Source organism: Athene noctua, chromosome 1 (assembly GCF_965140245.1).
Source record: "Athene noctua chromosome 1, bAthNoc1.hap1.1, whole genome shotgun sequence".
Classification (NCBI taxonomy): Eukaryota; Metazoa; Chordata; class Aves; order Strigiformes; family Strigidae; genus Athene; species Athene noctua.
Window position 1 is genome coordinate 163,840,785 of NC_134037.1, and position 18,454 is coordinate 163,859,238.

At 41.2% G+C, this 18,454-nt stretch overlaps 2 protein-coding genes across 5 annotated transcripts; one reads left to right on the forward strand and one right to left on the reverse strand.

The window, feature by feature from the left end:
• Positions 1–280: 280 nt before the first annotated feature.
• Positions 281–9,901, reverse strand: SETD4 (SET domain containing 4). Of its 4 annotated transcripts, none has more exons than XM_074903546.1 (11): positions 9,822–9,901; positions 8,736–8,838; positions 8,177–8,272; positions 7,186–7,223; positions 5,564–5,652; positions 4,610–5,039; positions 3,656–3,830; positions 2,908–2,989; positions 2,578–2,658; positions 1,443–1,566; positions 281–530 (listed from the first exon to the last, which is right to left on the reverse strand). In XM_074903546.1, the coding sequence occupies exons 2-11, from the start codon at positions 8,803–8,805 to the stop codon at positions 396–398; spliced, it is 1,320 nt and encodes a 439-aa protein (XP_074759647.1). In that variant the 5' UTR covers positions 8,806–8,838; positions 9,822–9,901; the 3' UTR covers positions 281–395. The 4 variants fall into 4 exon arrangements, 3 of the variants coding, with proteins under 3 accessions (XP_074759647.1, XP_074759639.1, XP_074759659.1); XM_074903538.1 differs by having other exon boundaries at positions 9,335–9,894; XR_012633445.1 differs by lacking the exon at positions 281–530 and having other exon boundaries at positions 1,522–1,566; positions 2,578–2,759; positions 9,335–9,894.
• Positions 9,817–17,998, forward strand: LOC141959467 (carbonyl reductase [NADPH] 1-like). Its single transcript, XM_074903572.1, has 4 exons — positions 9,817–10,057; positions 11,053–11,372; positions 14,494–14,601; positions 16,746–17,998. Exons 2-4 carry the CDS (start codon positions 11,087–11,089, stop codon positions 17,180–17,182), a joined length of 831 nt encoding a protein of 276 aa, XP_074759673.1. The 5' UTR covers positions 9,817–10,057; positions 11,053–11,086; the 3' UTR covers positions 17,183–17,998.
• Positions 17,999–18,454: the final 456 nt, after the last annotated feature.

An 18,454-nucleotide genomic window follows, 5' to 3' on the forward strand; every position in this document is an offset into this window, starting at 1 on the left:
AAATACATGCTGAGGAGTATCTGCTTGACCCTACAATTCACACTTATAGCCACACAGGCAGCTGTAAAGTCTAGGACTGCTGGAGCCCACAGTCCTGGGGCTGCTCAAATTACCCCAGAAGCTGTTTTGCTCACAGCAGCCATGGTTTCAGTGAGATGTGATGAAAGCCACCTGTGCTCCCCCCATCATTTGGGCTAATCTTTTGTATTATTGAAGAAGTCAGCAAAGACCAAAATAAGACTCTGGGTCCCGGGTGACCCCGTAAATAAAACAAGGCATATTCTGATGACTTTTTATATTATTCTTTGCTGCTCAGGTCCACTAAAACAGTTGAGCAAGGCACATCCATGACAAAACAAATCCAATCAGCCACAGCTATCACAGCTACAGATACATCAAGTTGTTGCAATATTCAAGTTGCAAACAATCTCAGCTGATTTTTGTAATATCTTCAAATCTTCCAAGCGTAGTGCTTCTACCAAAGCCAGGTGGTTTTTGAGGTTCTCTTTGTTCCTTTTCAACTGGGAAATCTGAAATGTACACAAGCAGGATGAAATTACTCAAAATTTATTTAATATAGGACATGAACATAAAATTTGTGGAAAGCTTATCTGTGGTAGGGATTCCACGAACTATGTCAAAATAGTATTTATTTTAATATTCCATAAGATAAATTGTATTTGTAAAAGAATAAAAAAAAAATGGGGAGGGAGGGAAAAAAATCATCATGTGGATAGGAAGCAGGTCAAAAACAAGGAGAGGAAGGGTAGGGAAATGCTTACCCAATATCAGGCTCTTAGGTCCATACTATATGCAAGATGTTGCTCAAGACCAGATTCACCTCATACTCTGTGCATATACGAGTTTCCTTTGCAAAAGCGTGGTTTTAATAACCCTTTTCCATGATAGCTATTCAACTTGACATTAAGTACACATTTGCTTGCCAAAATTCAGAAAGAAAGGAGAGTTTGTTTTTCTAAGAGCACAGACCTCCCTCACAGGCAACTGTAGTGAGGCAATGAGTAGTTCACTTGATTTGACTGGCTTTAATGAACACACAGTCAAGTGCCTTGTTCTTTCTGCAAAAAGGCACTCTCAGCAGGTCTGCAACATCTTATGTGCCCACCTCATACAAATCTGCATTTTCTTTCAAAAGGTAACCTCAACAAACACATTGATACTGTAGGCAGAGAAAGGTTAAATACTTCTCATTTGTTTACAGAACTTCATATAAGCTCTGTAACATGGTTCCTTTCTTTGCTGCTGCCACAAATCCTGCTGAGCAATTCAGTGCTGTCAGTCATCCTGGAAAAAAATTCTACACTACCCCACTGTAGTCAATTCCCTCCATTGCTCGTTCTCACCCCCAAAAATTACACTGCTGTACATTTATGCTAAGAGAGAAAGGAATTTGGGTTACCTTGTTCTTTCAGTCAAATTACCTGGAGAAGGACATGCTGTGTCTCCTCTATTAAAAAATGGCATATTTTTGCTGTTATATTCAAAGTCTGCTGTTCATTTCTGGCTGAAATTACATCACCAAGCAGAGTTCTCCTCCAGCACGTACTAGAACCAAAATGTTTGAACATCACACAATCATTTGCTGTATTTCCCAGCTGAATGATAAACATATGGTTACGCTAAGAATAACATCAGTGGTGTAAGGCAAGTAAGGTTAGCATACGTGAAAAAGGCGCAGGGCATTCAGACATGAAACTGGTAAGGCAAGCAAAAGAGAAGAGAGATTTAATGGTCTGGAGCAGTGGCTCCAGTCCTGTACCCCTACCCTTTCGGCCAAAGACACAGGCCACACTTAAACCAATGCTTCTGGTCTTTACTGCTCTGCCATGCTGCCACCAACTTCAGCATCACCAGTGAGGGATAAAAGCTATTCACTCTGAACTTCACTAGCACAGCTTCTGCTAAATGTCACCTCACCTGGGCATGAAACCTGTATCATGGGGATTTATTTTTAGTTCTTTTAATCAACTTATTCCACTCAGCAATAAATCTTCAAAGCATAAACAGCTTTGAAGAAGAGAAAACTTTTTTTTTTAATTTACTATTACAAGCAAAGCCCAGGTAACCATTTTCTATTAATGCTGTTTGAGGTAGATTTGCCATTTGGAACAAATGATTAAACCTGTGCTGACAGTCACTGAAGATTAATTTCAGCAACCTACTTGGCCCCAGAATTTCAGAAGCGGTCTGTGGAACACATGCTTCAAAGAAATCAACAAAGGTCAACAGCATTTAAAGTCCCATCAAACCAACAGGAAAAAGGACTGGAGTCTGAATTTAAAGTACTATCTCGTTATTGAAATAGAAAGGGAAAACAGTGGGGTGTGTCTAGTATTTAATACAAGAAAGCAAAAGACCAAAGCAGCAAATAGGCAATGACTTTACATTATATGGTGCTCTCTGCCTTTCTTCTTTTCAATTCTCAACTGGACTCAATGAGATAGACACGGGAGATCCAAAATAATCATTCCAGTATCTCACACACAGCCAGCAAAGAGCGAATAAAGGAAAACAGCACATGCACACCGTCTAAATATTCAGAGTACTGAAACTTACAATTCATCTGCTCTGAGACTTAACAACTTGAGGGCTGTGAGGAGTCTCCAAGATGGTCCATCCCATCCAAAGGTCAGGTTTCTAAAAAGTCAGAAGTGATGAGTAGTTTCTGATGAGCAGAAAGTATATGTGGTCTTCTACAGCATGATAGCTTCCTGACAAGTGTCAAGGGAAGATCTGCTCTTTAGAACCAGAGAAAACAGCAAGCAAATAGGTTTGTTAAAAACCCAAATAAATAGGCTGGTTTTGATACTATAAGCAAAATCTGAGTCCCAGAAAAACTTTAAAAAAAAAAATCTCACAGGGAAACAAAAAACTCCATACACCTACTCTAAGAAATCATGATCCTTTAGAATGGAAAGTTTTGCATTCCTCTGCTTGTCCAGTGGTGGAAAATATTTGAGGAGAGTATCTGCATAAAAACACATTTTAGATATTTAAATAAAAGGTATGTAGAAGAAACTACAATCCTCAATTCCAAAATGACATTTCAACCAACTTTTCAAGTAGCTACAGGACAAAGACAAATCCTGCTATATTTTGGTGAACTTTAATGTAATCAGAAACACATCTACTTCTCAAAAGCCATCAGTAATCTCCAGGACTGTATCCTTATAATGGAAATTCTGACTCAAACTGAAGTCACGAGCCACTCTTGGAAATTCCAGTTTGTGGGGATCGGGACTTCAAGCCTGAAGACAATGGTACAACCTAAGACATCCAGTTGGAATCTCTATGTATATGCTGCTAAAAGAATCCCAGTTTTACAAAAGGAAAAGTTACCAGAGAACACTGTCAAATTTAAACCTTAAATTCTATTCAGTTCAAAGTTGTATCAAACCCTATTCCCCTATTCCACTTCTTGGAAATACTCACAAATGTTTTGATGGTACTAAAGAGAAATATTATAATGCCTTAATACGCATTGTGTATGCTGTGCATTGGGCATATATGTATATGCGCATGTGTGAACTACTTTAGCATCCTTTAGTTATCCCTTTTACTGATATTAAAACACTCACATGCTTTGTTCTCTACTATTGTGCCTTGCAATGTCAAGAGAATCTACAAATCCAACCTGATGAGACATAAACACTGCTGTGAGGATTATCCATGGCAACAAATCCATATTCTAGTAGCAGTCGCTGATTATCATGAGGCCCATAGCAGATAAATACTTCTTCATATTTTTTGCACTGTGAATTTGTCCGAATTTCATAGCTTCTTGTCTGTTCATTAAATGCAGCTTTTACCTTCAAGAAGTTAAAAATAATTTAAAAAAATTTTACTCCTGACAGAAAGACAGGGTGAAAAAAGGAATCAGACATTGAACATTAAAAACCAACAGGACGGAACACTTCTTTAACACTGGAAGAAAACAGGTAGTGTTACAGATGTCTGAAAAGGCAACCCATTAGTATGAAGAAGAACAAACCTCAAAATCTTAATCTGCAGGATGTGCCACCCACTGTGTAGACTTATTGCAGAGGCCCCAGATCTGCAAATAAAGATGCCTTCATGCAGAGTTGGCTGCTTTTGTTCTGTCCCAATTCTGTCTTGGCACACAGTCCCTGACATAAGGTGGAACTGCTCTACACACTTTCCTAAGGCTGCTCAGAAGTTTCATCCAAAGGTGAAGTAACACAGGGACCACGTAACTTGAGATTTGTCTCAGGAGCTGAGCCTTTCGGGAGAGCAAAGTACATTTCTACGTACAAGTGGCACTTGTAAATAGCTACCGTGGATACAAATCTCACCTAGCCATTGTGGGCCCTCCCTGTAACTTTGCGTTGCTACATAAACTGAAACATTTAAATCATCTTTACTCAGCTGCCTTGGGCTGAATAACAAGCTCCACCATATATATGAACTGCGAGTACTTGGCCTGCACGTGTCCTCAATAGATATTTTTCCCACTATGCGACCTCTCACTGACTTCCAGACACTCTTAATCCATCACATAAATGCATATTGTATTGAGATAGTGCATCTGCAAGTAAAGAAATTCAGTGATCTATTCTTAGTTTCTTACCTGAATATTTGGACTGTGGTTTAGCAAATCTAAATACGGTGCCAATGCATAAACATCTGGCTCAAGAGAAAAACATTCCCTCTGTGAATGTTTCATGTATATTGTCCTGGTATTAATAGTGCACCAAGCCCACTCTAGAGCACTGTAGTTAAAAATAGTTTCTGTGTTCTCAGCAAACACAGGTTGCAGGGAAGAGAAAAAAGCCTTGGAAGACATGTACAACTCATGGACCGTCGTTCTCTGCTCCTGAGCCTTCTTTCTTAAAGGTTCAGGAAGAAGGCTTACTACATCGTGCTCCAAACAAACGGGGCAAGTGTATGTCTTGGGTAAAACATCAAGATATGGCTTCCACAGAGATTTCTCACCAGCATGCTTCTCTGCTATTAAAAATGTGCACAGTGCTATCAAAGGAGATACAGGAGGCTTCCATCTATTAGAAAATAAAATAAAAATAACAACACAGCAGACACACAGAAGGTGAGATAGGAAATGGATGTAGCAGCATTTTATCTCTCCTAGTTCTTTAAAATGTTATCAATTGCTTCTATTACAAACTTCTTTGTAGTTCATCTCCAAGTCCTTTTGATGATTTCAAAGGGGCTATAAAAGCTGGTTTGTCGTTACCAACAGGTTCACCTCTTGGGTTGGTTTTTGAAGCATATTCACAAATTCCCAAGAAACCATTCATAACTCACATTTAGGTCTAAGCTGGCTCTAGAAGCAGGCCAAGTTCAAGCCTGTACCATCCCTCCAACTCTGCTTAGCTAAAAAAGGATGCTCTGCATCCAAACCTTACTTATCTGAGCACTCCATATGCAATGAAGTCCACAAGAAATACACATACAAGTTGGGGTATGCAGTTTAAAGCCCTACCACTACTTCAGATTATTAATCTTCTAACAAGCAACCCACAGTAAATGCCAACATGCCCCTAAAGTGTCACTTTTCACTTACTTCATAATGTATTCTCCCAAGGAGCTACTAAGGACAGTGCCTGTGGTGAGTAAGCATTTCTCAGGCAATGAAATAATCAGATCCCCTGCCTTTGAGGGAGGAAAAAAAAAACCAATCACACACAAAGAATAGTAAAGGTCAAGTGTAAATGACTCATCTACTACACAATTTCTGAACAGAGAGACATTCCTCAGAGAACACTAATGTCAGGAAGCAAACAGATGTGATGTTGAACTTGATGGAAACTTGCATGGTTTTAAGACAGTCACAGTCTAGGAAATGAATACAATTGCAGTCATTAGGAACTGCGATCTGCAGAAAGTTAGCTGTTCATGGAAAGCTTGCTGCCTGGCTACACACTTTCTTTGTACTGAGATATATTCCAGATTAGATCTCACAAATAGCTGAATTTCTATCAACATAGCAGTATGGGGTAGGGATATTTTAAGTCATGTCTATCCTGACCTTGTTTGCCAAGTTGCTGTGTGTGTAAATTAGCCTTTGTGCCTGGCTTGAGCCATATGCATCCGTGCCTGTAGGGAGAGGACATGAATCAAGTCAATACTCTCCCGTTCTGACTCCTCTCATGAGTTTTCCTACCCTGTTCAAGCCCAGTTGAGTCCAGCTCTCATTTCACTTACTGCAGACTCCCAGCACTATGATAAGCTGAGCCTCTATCTTCCAATTGCTGGCTCTAACCCTGAACCAGCATGAGAACTTACACTGTTCTCTACACATGAGTTCTCCACTGCATCTCCTTCCTACTTCTTGTTCTACTCTATTTTGGAAAAGGTTCTGGGTCTGATTCCCCATTATTTGATATTATGATATACTATTCTCATAGCAATTAGGAAACTTCTCCAACAAGGCTATTTTCTGAGAGACACCTTTCAGTCAGAGTTCCATCTTTCTGTGCCAATACCTGAAGGGCAAGGTATTTTTTCTATTACTCCCCTTTTCTGCTGGAAGTATCTGAGAAATTACGTTTCTATTAGTTGGTCTACCAACAAAGAGGGTGGCCACCAAAGTGAGGTTGAAGCCATGGTTTCATATGATGGCTAAGATAATCGAAAGCCAACTGCTGCTTAAAAAGCCCCATCCCTTTCCTCCACTCCCCACGTTGACATGCCATTCCTCCCTTTGTACCAGTACTGGTCTGATCAAGGCAGAAGATTACAAGGAGCAAAGCTATCAAAGCTAATAATGTTTTGAAAGAGCATTTTCTGTTAGTTTACCTTCCTGATGCAATGGGGAAGACTGCTATAGCCAGTGCAAAGGCAGCTGTGGGAGCCAGTGGCTAAGGGAGAAGGCAAACAGGAGAACAGGGGCATGCTCCTTCTGGCTTCAGTTAGCCACTGATTGCCTTAAACTGAAACACGAGACTACATACTAAATGTCTATAAATGAGTACTGGAATGCCTTCGTCCAACAAGCCCCCAGGGTTCACAGGACATCATCTTACAAATACGCCAACACTGCAAATTTTGGTATTAGAGCAGAAATTGCATTCACAACAGGGACTGTGAAGACTTTGTCTGGAATTTTGAGCTTTGCTTATTGCAAAAGTCATTATATCACAAAAGAACCTGAGGAGTTCTTGCATTAGAATCAACATTACTAACCTGAAGAGGTTTTGTCGTCATCAATCCTCTTCCTGTATCTGAAGTAGGAACAAAGAGGATGTTTAAATACATGTGCATATGTAAAATACAGGAGATTACAATAAGCTGCAATAAATCAACAGGCTAGCAAGGATAAGTGCTAAAAGAACATACATTATCTCTTACAAATCACAAAAGCCAATTATGGATTTTTACAGATAAATACCTCATTTCTTTGTTCTCTGATTCTCTTTTTATTTTTCAGGACCCTGTGAAAGCCCTTCCCCTGCATCCCCTGCAATACTTGCTGTCCAGTTCTAGCAATTACTCAACTTCTTTTTCCTAATTTTTCTATAAATATCTTTCATCACTGGCTGCTCTTCTTGGTTTCAGAGTTTTAACTAAACTTTACAGTTTCTATTTATAATATTTTCCTGATTCATCCTATTCGCTCTACTCTCTAATACTGCAAAAGTTTTTGAAACAGTCTACTTAAAGAGAAAAAATACAAATATATACCTTTACTGTAAAGAGTACTGAGTAAGTGAATAGCTGCTCTAAAAACTTTTACTTATCTGTATCATTAGAGTTGCTGAACTTGCACAGGGAAAAAAAGATGAAGAAATGCTAATAAAGTTAGGTTCCAATATGAGAAACACTTATAGAGAGCTATTACTTTCTTCTTTCAAACTGTGCTAACAACACTTAAAATCTCAATTTCTACAAGGAATTCAGCACAGGTATGCATATTTTGCAGCATACCAGAGTATCCTCATACAAGAGTTTTACATGCGATCATTTTTACATAAGAAACTGTTTACACTACTTCAGGCCACCATATCTACTTGTTTATGTTAAATTACATTCATGTGCATTTGCCACAAGTCTTTAAAAGACTAACAGTAACTGGCTTTTTTCCTGATGCCAGACATGTGATTCAAAATGAAAGCCGGAATCAACATTCTTAGAAGAATTGGAAATTTGTACCACCAATAAATAATTAAAACATTACCCTTGAACTCTGCTGGCCTTAAATTACCGTCTTCAAATCCTCTGTCTTTCAGCCACTTCTTGAGTTTAATGTATTCCAGCTTGTGACTGCAGTTTACTAAAAATAAAAAATAGGGGGTTAGTGCTATAAAATAGCGCTCTGTTGGAAAAGAAAGGAAATTGAAAAATTTTACTGTATAGTCAGAAAAACTGTATTTTGGACATTTTAGTATCGCATAGCAGAACAGCAAGAAAGGCTCCCCTTGAACTAGCTTACTAAATTCTGGGCCTCTGGGCACCAGGAGCTCTCAGAACTGTAGAAGTTATTCAGTATATTCACTGGCCAAGTAATTTAAGAACAACATAGTACTTCCCATTAGCCAGAAAAGAGAGCTTACCATTACCAAAATAGTTCACTATGCTCTGCTTGGGACTTTAAAATAAAGCTAGAATATCTGCATAGAAAAAGTTAACATTTATGAACGTTATTTTCAAAGCACAAAAGTGTTTGACAAATATACACCACAAAATGGCAAACAATTGGTTATTTTATTATCTAGTAATACTTCCACGGATAGTACCTCCACCCATAAAACTCTGGAAGTGTTTTCTTCTTCTCTTTCGACCTGTCCGACCTCTGCTTTTCTTCATATTAAGTAAAAGATTTTGCCTTATTTAGACAACCTAAATTTAAAAAAAAAAGTTACTTAAAAATATTTAAAGTCACTTTCAAATACTTCATGTTTCTTTTATCTCAGCAAGAGAAAGCAGAGACTGTTTAACAAGCTGCCTCTTTCAAGTTTAGAAAATGCAGTACAAGCAAACCCCTGAACGAGGGTGGGTGATAGGGATGAAGACAGGAAGCCTTGATCTGCAAACATCATCTTGGCCAAGGTATAATCTTCTAAAGAAAATGAGACGCTGGTGTTCACATGCACAGAACTACAAGTTTTCAAAGGGCAAATATATTACAATTACAAAAAATTAACTAGCATGAACAGCCTCTGCGGTTTAATTTTTTCCAATAACAAGAGCAGAATAGAGCTCTCTGATCACATATACCGGCAGAAAGCAACCTTACCCCACACCAACACCACCAAAAGCCCCAGTCCCATACAACACCGTGACGCTACACCTCCGCTCAACCCCCCACTGTGCATGAGAGATAAACTGCATCAACCTTATGAGTCCTTAGACTTCAGTCTGTTGTTGAAACTTGTATCTCGCTTCCCCTCACCCACACCGCCTTCAACCGAACCTCGGAAGCGCAGGCTTTGCCCGGAATGGGGGCGCGCCCGGGAAGCCGGGCACACCAGCACCGCCCCCCGCCCCCAGCAGCCTGAGGCTGCTCGCCAGGAGGCTCACAACCACCCTGCGCCCCCGGGCCGAGGAGGATGTTGTCACACCACCTCCCTCTCCAGCTCGGCACAAACTAGGCCGCTCCCCGCCTCCGGCCTGACAAACAAAACCCCCGCTCGGCCGAGCGAAGCGAACACGGCTTCGGACCGCCTGGGCCCCTTCGCATCTTCAGGCGGCCAAGACCGAACAGGGTAACGACAAACTCCATCTCCCCCTGGGCAGCGGCTCCGGCTCCCGAGTCCCTCCCGGGCTGAACTCGCGGGAGAGGGCAAAGGCGGACACGGCCGCACAGCCCACCGCCGGCCCACCTGTCGGAGAGGCCGGAGGGACGGCCGCAGGGACCGCCACACCGCCCGCCACCGGGCCGGGCAGGGCCGGGCAGCGCCGCACCGCACCGCCCCTGCGCGCCGCGGGAGGCGGGGCTCCCCCGCCGCCATTTTAGGAGCGTTCGCCTTTCCCGCCCCTCTGCTGTGCGTGATCGCCTGCGGCCGGCGCCTGGCTCGTCCTCTCATCGCTGCCCAGAGCTGGGGAGCGAGCGGGAAAGGTTCGTCGTGCTGGAGGGAGGTGGGTGGGTGGGGGATCGCCGGCTGCCCCGCCGGGCCTGCCCCACGGCGGGGGGCGTGTCACGGCCCGGATGGGCCCGCGGGGAGCGGCGTGTCCCCTGAGGCCTCGGGCTTCGTTGTGGCTCGCGGGTTTGCTTCGCGTCCCCGTTAGGGAGAAGAACCGGCCCTGGGGTGGTCGTAGTAACGTGTGCCGGTTTGCAGCGGGGTGGCGACTCGGTGATGAACTGGAAGGGTGGCTCTTGGCCCGGGTGAAGTCGGTCAGTAGATGGGCAGGCCTTTAGGAGTAACTTAAGCTTTCATCCTCGCTAGATGCCTGCTCGTGGCTAGTTACAAGCTAATTTGGAAGGGTAGGGGCAGTTAAATTTGCTTTTATGGGGGAAGCGCACCCTTAAATACGCTCTGTCTGGAAAAAAATCCAGCAAGCATGTTTTGTGTCTAGAGCTGACTGGTGTGTTAAACAGAAGCAGCATTGTGGTCAATCTATGGTCCGCTGTTTCCCTCTAAAAACGCTAGAATTGGTTCTCCTGCCTGACACTTGAAGATCAAGCTGCTTCTCCCCTTTTTTTTGAGCTTGAGTTTTTCCATCTTTGCATCAGTGCTTGAACTGAACCAGTTGAATATCCTCAGAAGAAGAAAGTGGTATTCCTGTAAAGTGTTTATGCAGAAGAGCTTAACCCCATCAAAAGTTAATTTAGTACTAAAGCGATTAGTCATTGACTAACTTTCTTTCGGTTTTGTGGGGTTTTTTAACCCAATCATTCTTTGGATTTTACTCAAAACATTAACACCAAACGTATTTCTTTGCAAATACTTAATGCTACTTTATTAAGTTACAGTTAGTGTGCACTTTCATGTAGTTCTACATAATTCAAAGTGGAATTCTAAATAGGATTTTAAAGAAACAATGCTTTAATCCATTTTCAGATAGCTGTATTTGTCCATCAGAGTGTGAAATTATCTCATTTGCTGTTTGCAGTTACTGGCACTTTGGCATACATACAGAGAGGACGATGTCCAACATGCAGGTGGCTGTGGTGACCGGGTCCAACAAAGGGATTGGTTTTGCAATTGTGCGGGCTCTGTGCAAGCAGTTCCCAGGGGACGTGTACCTGACAGCCCGAGACCCCGGCCGTGGCCAGGAAGCAGTGGCAAAGCTCCAGGAGGAAGGGCTGCATGCACTCTTCCATCAGTTGGATATTGATGATCTGCAGAGCATCAGAGCTCTCCGTGACTTCCTAAAGGAGAAATATGGGGGGCTGAACGTGCTGGTTAACAACGCAGGGATTGCTTTTAAAGGTAGGAAGCAGACTGTCTGGCATAGTCCTATGTGCTACAAAGCTGTGAGGAGGAGGATAAAAATGGGGGATTTTTTTCTTATACAGGACTTATGTGCCAATGACATGCTGCTTCTTTGGCTGGGCAAGCTGTCTACCTTCTTAAGCATGACAAGAGGGCAATGTGAAATGGCATCTGTTGAGCTAACTGTGCATGTAAAGATGCTTCCCTGGAGTATTGCATTTGCATCACATACAGAGCATGAAAATATTTTAGGCACACAGTGCACGTGGGCAGAGTTGGGTTTACTTGCCTCAGTGCCCCTGAGTTTCACCAGGCCCATGGGAGCCCATCATCTATGTGAATATCAGCCATGTAACTCGGGGATCTGTGTTTTCTCTTTTCTGCAAGCCTCATGCGTTGTTCTGTGCATTACCTCTGCAAGGATTTCAGTTGATAAAAAAGAACCTTTGGCCCCGGGTGAAATTGTCATCTTTACTTACCTTTAACCTTCTCAGGCCCTTCAGTTATCTATAGAACAGTTAACCTAAATCTTGCTCTGCTGAGCAAGAATTTAACCCTTTCATCTTCAAGTGGAAAGGAAGGCAGGGAAGGGAGGAAGACAGCAGTTGTAAGGTAGAAAATGCATTTTCATTGTAGTGTTTATAAAAGTTGAAAATCATGTTAGCTCCAGATAGAGCAAATCACAAGCACGACTGCTAATTCATTTCCCTGCCATACAAACTTGTTCTCATATTTTCTGGGTTGTTGGTTTTGTGGAGGTTTTTTTTTTTTTATCTCTGTGCCTGATCTCCTGTTAGAATATGTAACTGTTCAAGCACAGTGTTGTGCTGACTCCTCTGTTCACAGCATGCGTTAAGGAAGCCTGTCAGGTAGTATGAATCAAACCTCACCTACTGCTGAAGATGAAGCTTTTTGTGAACTGGTAGTGCAGCGTGTTCTGAAATCCAGTTGCTATATATTTTGCATGGTACTTTGCAGGAACATTGCTTGTGTTCAAGAACAGCTTAATAGGAGGCAACTCAATATAATTGTCTGAGCTTCAGGATGTGCTTAAGATATGTGTTAAAACTTTGCAGCAACCATTAAAAGATTGTATCTCTGTCTACACTTATGATTTATAAAACCTGGAGGTGCTCAGACCAGTATTTCTTCAATTTGTGATCAGGGCCTTAGCTCAACCTACTAGTGACAGTGAGTTTGAGCAAGCCTGGGCTGCAACTGCAGCAACTGAAGTGCAGTGTGTGTTTCCTGTTGCTGACTGCAGCAGCTGTAGCCTCCCTCAAGGTGGGTACCTGAGCAGGTGAAATAAAAACTCCTCAAATTGCAGCAAGATTTGCTAGAGGTCATCTGTGAGAGATCTTGGATTTATTATGGTGAAACCACTGAACAGATAATTAGCTGAAGTAGAATGAGCAGTGGAATTTCTGTTACTTCCTTTACTACATTGTAGATTTTTTTCTATTCAGAAGTTGCTTCCAGATGCTTATCTTAGACTTTTTTTCAAGATGACAACTTAATTATGAGTCAGCAATAGGTAATACAATTAAGAAATGTGATAAAGGAGCCAGCTGTAACTGTTGTTGTACAAGTGTCTGATGCAGGGGCTAGAGGATTTAACACCTGTGTAAGAACTTGCTGTGATGTTTATCTCATATTTTGGATTTTAATTCTTGCTTCTGAGATTAGCATTTCCACCTAATCTCGCTTCTTGCCTCACCAGGTTTCTGCTACCATCCTAGAATTTATGCTTTCCTTTCTTTATTGTAGTATTATGTGTTATGGCTCTCTGTCAAAGATTAGATCTGCCATTAAATTTATTGTTCTAGTTTTGTGCTGCACTACAAATAGTCCAGAAAAGTCTTTAGTCCAGCAAAAACTGTTCATGTGTGAAATTATTATGTACCTGTGGGTTGCCTTCTAGATGAGCTTCTGTGAAAACATTTCTTCTAGTAATGCTTGTTAAATCAAGGGAGTGTGTATTTATCAGATGTTACAAGTAATATATCTTGTTAGACAAATAAACAGGCTTTGGAGTGTAGGGAAGCTTCTCTCTTGCAAGGTGTGTGTGGAAGCAGGAATTTGGAATTGTGTAGGTTTTTAGTTTCTTCTCCCATTGTCATAACTCTTGCAATAGGTCATGATCTGGCTTGATGTCTCAGATTTAAATGCAAGCAATTTGTGAAACTTGATGCCATCGGTGCCCATTGCTTGAGAGTTGAGTCATTAAAGCTGTGTTTTTCAATAAAAACACAACTACATTAAATACTAAATGACCCGTTACTGCTTCTCTTTTGAGCTGACATAGTTCTAGGCTATGTCAGCAAGTGAAGACTTGCCTAACCTGTGTAGGTAGCCTTCATCACTGCAGAGGGAGAGCCTGTAGCAGAAGAGGAAGAGTCCTGTTACTTTAACTCTTACTTCCCCCTCAAAGTGGAGGACGCATAGCATATGGCTTATTGCTGAGCCGAATTGTCAGCTGATGGCACATCCCACCCCACTTTTGATGGTGGCAAGCTGTCAATTCTGTCTGAAGAAATCATACCTTTACAGTGCAGTTCCATGGTCTGCTTATGCTTACCTACATCAGCTCCCTTTCCTAGCTGCTAATTCCCCCTCTTCTCCTTGTGTTAGCACAGATCTGTCAGTTCACGGGGTGATTTATGACACGAGTATCTATCAGTTTTGGGGTTAGTTGGGGTTTTTTTGTTTGCTTTTTTCAGACTGCACCGAATCTTATTCCTGCATTCTTTATAGAAACTTTTACAGTGTTTGTTGCAGTTTGGCACTGCTCTTATTTCAAGCCCTAGCTAAGAACCCAAGACATGACAACATAAGAGTCAAGATGTAGAAGCAGAAAACATAAACATATAGAAAACATAATTAGTGCATTATTAATATAATATTGTAGAGATAAGTCTTTTCATTAGTAAGAATGTGAGTCTTAATGATGTTGCTTTTTTATCATATTTTAATTGATCATATGCCTGTTTGCTAGTTATAAAAGGAAAAAATAAGTAAGAAACTTTTGAGGTTTGGTAACTTCCTTTAAAATAGTAGTACTGTTCTGATGTTTTTTTAATTTATTTTTCCCTCCCTCACTACCACCTCTTATGAAAAGTTCATGACACAACTCCATTTGCGGTCCAAGCAGAGGTTACACTGAAGACAAACTTTTTTGGAACCAGGAATGTTTGCACAGAATTGTTGCCACTTGTGAAGCCTTATGGTGAGTGTAACACAACAAGTAGAGAAATACTTTCATATGAATTTTGATCTTCATTAAATGGGAAAATCCTGTCCAGCCTCATATGCACACTGTCCCATAGCAAGAGGTATGTAACTTTCTGTACTGTAGGTGAGAGAACAGGTGGCCTCTCTTGATCCTCAAAATGTCTCTGCTGTGTATATTTAAATCTACTTTCAAGCTGGTCGCATTCTTCTGTTACAGATTAAAGTGGAATTCTCATGGTGCCTTCAAGAAGACATAGAAAATTTACCCACGTTCTGTCCGTGGTATCTGCCTACATAAATTGTTCTTGCTTCAGAAATGATGTTTTGTTGATACAACTAGGATAAGGAAGTAACTAAAAATAGTGTTTCAGTGGAGTTTGATGTGGCATACCTGTTCTTGCTACTGCTGAAGAAACCTCAATAGGCTGTTTGTCTGTCTCTAGATGGATCACAGCCATTGCTGTATTTGCAAATGTGTAGTGATAATAGTTATAAATGGCACTTGAAGATGTACATTAAGTTTCTGTGACTTGGTGATGTTAAGAGGAACTAGAAGAAAACACTTTACCAGAAAAGGGTAAATAGAATGGTCAAGGATCAAAGAATATAGATACGTTGATAGTAGAGGTGTTAGCAACATGCAAATAATCTGTACGCCTTGAATGACTGTCCTGTGCAGAATGTACCTGTTCTCAAAATCTGAAGCACTGAAAGTGCCATGGAATGCCACTGACATAGCATGGATGATTTGAAAGGAGGGTATTTGGATTTAATACCAACACTAAATCTAAGGGGTTTTTTAAATACAAATCTTTTCAAGACTTGTGATCAGTAGATGTTTTCATGGATATTTGAACAAAGCTTCCTGCTATAAATGAAATGTAGTGTATACTAACATTTAAATACATCTAGGGTTTTAAGAGAAAAGTCAAGTACATGAGAGAGAAGTTGGGAACTGTTAGTCCCTAGGGAGGAAGAAAAGGACAGAGTAAATGAATTTTGGGGGCCAACAGAGGAGAGAGTAAACAGTGCCAAAATTGCAATCTAGTCCTCTTGTACTGAGGGTGAAGGACAAGTGTGCTTATTAAAGTCATAAACAGATCAATTTTTATGGCTTTTAAGATCTAAATTCTTATGTTGATTCCCTAGTTCAGGGGTTCTCAGCCTTTTCTTCACCACGGATCCCCTTTAAAATGCCTTCTGTGGCTGCGGACCACCAAGACTTAATTCAAGATTTAAAGCACTAGACTGCATCAGATATTTATTTCAATTTTCTCATGAAGAGCCTTCAAATTTGGAGAGAAGGGGAAATAAATTAATCTGTAAATGCACACATTTACAGATTATGATATCTTTATTGCAACGATTCCATATAAATTTGAAATAATAGCATCAACACTCTTTCACACCTGCTTTAAGCCTTCATGGACCCCTGTGATGATGTCGCAGCCCACCCCAGGGGTCTGTGGACCATAAGTTGAGAACCACTGCTCTAGTTCATTGCCTGAATGGTTGTGAACTAGCAAGAAAGAAGGAAACAGTATAACATTATTTTGGAGAAAATGAGTGAATTACTTATTCAGCTGACTCGTTCCTTGGTACTGAAGTGGTGGGAGATAAATTGTTTACGGCAGTTTTGCATGCTGGGATTTGTAAATCTTCAGGTATTCTGTAAACAAGCTGATGGTATCAGTGCATTGAGAACTAGATGGCTTTTGTTGAACTCTGTATTATTCTGGCTTTTGAGGTACATTCTCACAGCACTTTAGCTGTTGCAGAAGTGAGAATGTTTTCCACTGGAACTTTGAGAGTAGAGTCTGTTTGCCATTACTGAGAAAACTACTTACTACTATGAATATGCCTACAGATTGTAACAGGCTATTTCCTGGAAGCATACCTGAAGTTTGAGAGTGCTTTTGTAGGTTCACACCTTAAATTACCATCTGTAATAGAATTCAGTGGAAAAACTTGACATTAAGTTAACTGTGATCTTCCAGAAACTCTGCAAAATAGCCTACACAAAATATTTTACAGGCATTCATTTAAGAAGTGAATAGATAACTGTAGAGCAAGCCCATTTCAGTGTCTGGGCTTGTTTAATTTCTGTAAAAGTAATCAGTCTTTATCCTCCTTCACCAGGTAGAGTGGTGAATGTCTCTAGTATGGTAAGTAGCTCAGCACTGGGAGGCTGCAGCCGAGAACTACAGGAAAAGTTTCGCAGCAACACGATCACTGAGGATGAGTTAGTGGAACTCATGACCAAATTTGTGGAAGATACCAAGAAAAGTGTGCATGAGAAAGAAGGCTGGCCAAATACTGCCTATGGGGTATCCAAAATTGGTGTTACAGTCTTGTCTAGGATTCAAGCCCGGATGTTAAATGAGAAAAGAAAAGGTGACCACATCCTCCTCAATGCCTGCTGCCCTGGATGGGTAAGAACAGACATGGCAGGTCCTAACGCCACTAAATCACCAGATGAAGGGGCTGAGACCCCAGTTTATTTGGCCCTTTTGCCTTCAGATGCTGATGGTCCTCATGGCCAGTTTCTTAGTAACAAAACTGTTCGAACCTGGTGAGCTTATGTATGTGGACCTGTGCAAGCGGTAATATGACTGGATTAACCTGTACCCTGGCAGAGCATTTAGCCAGAGCAATGTCATCCTGTCCGCAGCAGCAGCAGGGTCCTTTATCATTACAATAAGGGTTACAGTTACGGTACTCCTCTAGGATTAAGTCTACACTAGGGTACACTTCTTAACAGTCTTCACTAGCCTGCTCACAGCATTGACTGTGTAGCCCAGAATATGATTTGTGGGTGTTCTAACCCAGATGACACAGGCTAATTTGGTGATGCCATAATGTATAGGTGCCTGACCTTGTTTACCTGAATTTACTCTTAATTAAATCATTGCCAGCCCTTCTCCCACTCCCCTGAGACAGATCTCTGACATGGAGTTGGGACGAGGAAGCAGGTGCCTTATGCTTTCACAGAACAATAGATCTTTCAAGGGATCATAATTGCATCCTAAGGTTGTGCACTGTTTCTTAAAGGGGAAGGGTTCAGAGTTCCACAGTCTGACCAGTTGGGGGAGAAGCTAGTAAGACCAGAACCAAATCACTGCTGCATAGAGATTCCTTGTTACCAGTACAAAATGGAATTAGATGAAAATAAAAATAGCAGTGACATACTATCAATAGAACTTAATCAGTTGGCTTATATTCATATGTATTTCAATAAATCATTACTGATTTGTATTCATCCAGTGGGTTTATTCTGATACAAAAAATTAAAATGTTTAAAAATACACTTTCATTTTCTGCATCTAAGTTTGTAACTGGAATGTGTGATGTTTCAACTATATAAAGAGAAAATAAACTACAAAACTGATACAGCAAACTATTCCTCAGGACTTTCAGTTCATTTATTGCACAGGCAGTTTCCCTATTAAAAACCTGATTAAGTGCTCTCCATGTCATAGAGAAAATGAACTGTAAGTGTTACAGTACTATTACAGGATAGAACTGAAATACGTAATTATCGTGGTATCCAAAACAAGTCATCTGAGCAAAAAGAGGAAGCAGTGACATGGAGAACACCAAATTTGTTTTCACATTCTAAATGTTGGTTATTGCATTTTGAATGCCTAATCTTAAATGGTTGCCAGGGCATTTCAAGCTGTAGAGGTGGAGCTGGGTGGCAGCAGAGGCAGCCCCAGGCTCAGGGGCAGCTGGCTGCAGGGGGCTGGAGTGTCGGGGTGGGGTTTGGTCACCCCCAGGCTCTAACCCTGCCGCTCTTCTCCACCAGCAGGTTGTGCCAGCCAGCACAGAAGCAGTGGTGGGGGCTCAGG

Excerpts from the sequence above, each read along its gene's own strand:
- SETD4 (XM_074903546.1), bottom strand. The coding sequence starts at position 8,805 with ATGAAGAAAAGCAGAGGTCGGACAGGTCGAAAGAGAAGAAGAAAACAC. Across the intron at positions 7,224-8,176 it reads AAGGCCAGCAGAGTTCAAGG|ATACAGGAAGAGGATTGATG; the intron begins GTAATGTTTTAA and ends TTCCTACTTCAG. Across the intron at positions 531-1,442 it reads CACAGCATGTCCTTCTCCAG|ATTTCCCAGTTGAAAAGGAA; the intron begins GTAATTTGACTG and ends TGTACATTTCAG.
- LOC141959467 (XM_074903572.1), top strand. The coding sequence starts at position 11,087 with ATGTCCAACATGCAGGTGGCTGTGGTGACCGGGTCCAACAAAGGGATT. Across the intron at positions 11,373-14,493 it reads CGCAGGGATTGCTTTTAAAG|TTCATGACACAACTCCATTT; the intron begins GTAGGAAGCAGA and ends TCTTATGAAAAG. Across the intron at positions 14,602-16,745 it reads GCCACTTGTGAAGCCTTATG|GTAGAGTGGTGAATGTCTCT; the intron begins GTGAGTGTAACA and ends CTCCTTCACCAG.